The sequence below is a fragment of the Pelophylax lessonae genome (assembly GCF_965119305.1).
Source record: "Pelophylax lessonae genome assembly, chromosome: 3".
NCBI lineage: Eukaryota > Metazoa > Chordata > Amphibia > Anura > Ranidae > Pelophylax > Pelophylax lessonae.
This window is the reverse complement of record NC_138770.1, coordinates 381,777,766-381,782,309: the sequence shown is the minus strand read 5'-3', so window position 1 is coordinate 381,782,309 and position 4,544 is coordinate 381,777,766. Positions and strand designations below refer to the sequence as shown.

General features: G+C 30.9%; 1 protein-coding gene across 1 annotated transcript in view; it reads right to left on the bottom strand.

The window, feature by feature from the left end:
• LOC309551201 (desmin-like) overlaps positions 1-3,904 on the bottom strand; it is a gene marked incomplete at its 5' end in the record, with an annotated part of 20,653 nt that extends 16,749 nt beyond the window's left edge. Inside the window, one exon of the mRNA XM_082251700.1 lies at positions 3,711-3,904. Within this exon, the coding sequence (XP_082107826.1) occupies positions 3,711-3,904 (194 nt within the window). The remainder of the gene's footprint in view (positions 1-3,710) is intronic.
• Between the last annotated feature and the right edge of the window lie 640 nt (positions 3,905-4,544).

Genomic DNA, 4,544 nt, shown 5'->3' with positions numbered 1-4,544 from the left:
GAGGAGATAGTGGGGAACAACAATGAAAGCACATTACACGTTGACATGCCTAAGGAAGAATGTATAAATTATACTTTGCTCTCACTATACGACTATTTGTAGTATTTGGCTAATTCAATTTTGTTTTATAAAAAAAAAAAAAAAATTCAGAGAAATACATTTATCCTTAATTTAATTATTTTCACTTAACAGAGATCTGTTACAACCCCACAGAAACTGAAATGTCGTTGCCCATTGGAATAAGCACCCACTGACAACTAGCTGAGCACAAGCCTTTTTAATAAGGCAAGAATAATGGGCGGGCATGCAGTCTACAGAAATTACAGAACACTCTGATATCTGGTAAATTGTAACCATCAGCACATTGTAAGGGAAATATGTATTTACGCAGTGAGGGTTCTTGTAGGTCACTGCGGTGACGGTACTAGCGTTATCCTGTTTTTAGAGAATTACTCTGCAGATGTTTCATAAATTTAAGGTTGTAAACCAACACAAAGTTGACATTAATGGTACTAATATTACCAGTACAAAGATTTAATTTCATGTACATGTTTTATAATAATAAGCATACAAAAAAAAAAAACATATCTCCCAGGGAATCAAATCCCTAGATTTCCTTGCCAGCAATGTTCGGTGGAATTTAGCTAGAAAATTATTTTTAACTGTTAAGTGGAGTTTACTAATAGCTCTCCTGTTTTGCTGATACGTCCTTTAGATTAGCATTATCTAATTAGAATTAGATAGATTAGCACATATCATGGTATGTTCTTAGTTAAATTTGGTTGCTTTTGGGCTGTGAGCCTGAAATGTATACTTCTGTTATACTTTTGAACTGTCAAATATATAAAAAATTGATAATGAGCCCTGCTGAGGAGCAAGAATGAAAATACAAATAATCTTTAGCATTCGCCTTATGAATCTGTGTCATATGTGTTAAATTCCATATACGCAACAAGTGCACAAATATTTGGAGTTTAAATGAGATACCTACAACCATCTATAAACACTCTCAATATAATCCAGCAGAAAAAAATAATAATAATAATAATAATAATAAAACAAAAAATTGCAGTCCAGTAAGTAACAGATCAAAGTTTTGTGGTTTACTATCAATGGTGTTCATTACAGTTTATATCTTGCTTGGAAAACATTTTCTTCATAAATTTGTCACAGTTAATCAAATTCTGTATATGTTATAGTTATGAGGGTCTTTTTCTAAAGCTATATAATAGTGAATATTAACTGCAATATAAAAAGGTTTTACAACTTCCCTACCATTTTATAAAACACGTGTTATTTTTTCTCTTTTTTTTTTTTTTACTAAAGTGGAATAATATTTTAACATTATAATATTTAATAATATATATAATAATATAATATAATATAATTTAATAATTATATTATTTAACAATAATTTCATTAAATCATAATATTATTCATTATGTCAGATTTTTTTTTTCTTATTTTATATCTTGGCATAGATTGGGGTCTCTTATATATCAAAACTTTCAACAATTACTTTTTTTGCTGAAAAATTCTATTAAAATTGCTTCTGAAAATTTTAAATGTATGTGAATAATTATAGAACAGTTTCTCAAAAGATAATAAAGTAAAACTGAAAAATATGCACTGAAATTAAATTAAATAATGCCATTCATTCACAACAAAGCTATTGACAAACATTGATTTTTTAAAACAAAGAAAAATACTTTCATTTATAAAAAATGTAAAATAAACAAAAACATATTAAAAATATACTGATGTCTATTAACGATTTTTCGTTCTAACAATTTTGTAACAGTAATTTGAATAGATATTTTTAGCTTGTCAGTAAAAAAGAAAACCCCTTAAAAATACATATATTTTTAACCTATTATAAATAAGTTGATTTTCACTTTGAAAGATGTTAAAATATAGCAAAACAAAAATAATGTGTTTAATAAAAACAACAAAAGTAGGACATTGTAACAACTTGTATGCATATTACAGTGCAGATTCAGAGTCAACAGGCACACTTCTACGGTTAAAGAATAATAATATTAATTGAAATAATTCTAAAACTGAGCTTCTCTGATTTTTTTTTATTACACTTGATTCAAAAAATACATGTACAAGTATTATGTTGATTGAATTTACACACGATATCACACTATTTTGATATGACTAATTTTCATTTTTTTAATTTTAAACATTAAACCTCTTATGGCTGAATTTATTTCACATTGATTATTGATTAGTCAATTTCATTTTTCATTTGTATTGATTTAAAATTAATTTAAGAGTCATCTTAGACTTCTTAACATACCCATTATTATTTATTTTAAAAAGTTTATATGGCTAGTCTACAGCAATCTTTGAACAGGCTTTCTGAAGTGATGAATTATCTAAAATTACAATTCTTGCAGACTTGTTTGTTACAAAGATTTTGCAAATATATATATATATATATATATATATATATATATATATATAATATTATGTTGAATCATTCTACTTTTTGCAGCCAATAAACACTTTATTTTCAGAAAGTACAGTATTATTAATGTGTGTCTTTTTTTTTTTACAGTCATGTTAACCCTTTCCATGGTAATTTTAATAGCAATTGACCTCGGATAATTTTAAAAATACCCTTTGAAATGAATGAATAATACCAAGGGGCATATTTATAAAGCAGCAAACGTGACTTTTAGCAAACATTTACTGGTGATCAATCAATCACTTTAACTGAAACTACATATACCTGGAAAATTCAGCTGGAGAAAATGTTTGTTGAATGTCAGATTCAATGTCTTATAAATATGCTTTAAAAAATCCCACAGAATGAAAAAGGTGTGCACCTATGTTGTACATACCAATCAAAGGAAGATACTTTTTGTCTTTTTTTTAGATTTCAAGATTTTCAACAATTTTTCACATATTTTTATTTGCATCTTTTTTTTTTTTTTTTTAAAGAGTCACAAATCACATCATTTGACAGCACTGATATTGTTGCTTTATATCATTTTATCATTCATTACTAATAATTACTACTAATAAAAATTATAACAGATTAACAAAAAAAAATCATGCAAAGTGCATAAAGATCATGCAAAGTGCATAATATTGTTGCTTTATATCATTTTCAATACTAATAAATACTACTAATAACAAATATAATAGATTTATTTAAAAATAAATAAAATAGTGCAAAGTACATAATAATCAGAGCAAAGACAGTTAAATCGTAAGCACTTGGAAATGGCACAAGTATTGAACAAGGCTCAAAAATATATAGTACTGCATTACTATTTATTTTAGTGGTGGCATTTTTATTAACTCCCCCCCCCCCCCCTAATATGTGTATCAACTTCTTGCTTGGCTTGTTAAATGCAGCTTCTGACATCCTATTTGATTATAAAGGAATGGGACACATAACTGACATCTGGTGCATCCTTTATGAACCAGATCCCAATTGATTCAGTCATTTCAAAGTTTCTTTTGCAGGGCTTTAGTGAGAAAGTTGATGTTGTCTTTTTACATATATGTATATATATATATATATATATATATACATACATATATATATGTATATATATATGGGTTTTTTTTTTTTTGTGGGGGGGGGGGGTCCTTTAAGATAAATACAGAATTGGTGTAGAGTACAATAAAGAAAAAAAAGTGAGGATGGAGGGGGAAGTTTAATATATTAGAGCCCCCCCCCCCCTACCTACCTGCGAGGTCTGCGGGAGGCAGAGGCGGTCCTCCTGCCCCCAGTGTGCACTTCACATGTCTCCCTGCTATAGCTGGTTGACCTCCTGTATCTGGGTGGAGATGGGCTGCTCACCCTGAGCCTCACCACCGAACTAGCAGCGAACTCATCGAAGTGGCGGCGGTAAGAAGAGATCCTTTCCGGGCTGATGCTCATTGCCGGTGTCTCGGTGCTGGGAGCTGTCTATGGTGCTGACCTGTGTACAGTACTGACTGTGCACACCGCACTGCTGATCGCTGCGCCCAGGTAGAGCGGCGTTCTTATAGAGCATAGCTGGGTGCAGGACAAGGGCAGCTCTCCAGGAATGTGCCAGGTCAGGGCCACACACACCCTTCACTTCTAAGTGTCAAAGTCACGGCAACAGGCCAAATTCCCTACCGCAAAAGCAACATCCCTGCTATCTTGCGGAGCATTCAAGCTGATCTAATAACCCAGGCGCGCAAAGCTTGAAAATAATGGAAAAAATGAACCGGGGAGCATATGCATCTATTCATATAATGAGATAGGATCGGAAGCCTGGGACAATCCGCTGGATAATGACAATTATTCCTGAATATTAACCCGTTCACTGGCCCATTTTCTCTGGTAGCAAATTACTCATCTTGGCCGTAAAATAAAATGAGTGACTTCTTCCTAATATTAAAGAGGAAAGAGTAATGCAGGAACAATCATCTATAAGTTATGATTAGAGGGAAAGGTGTTATTAAGAAATTTCAATAATAATTGCATTGTATTATGTAAATCTTTATATAGTTGATGTAAGCACTATATTTCATGTAATAAAGTATGTGTACAC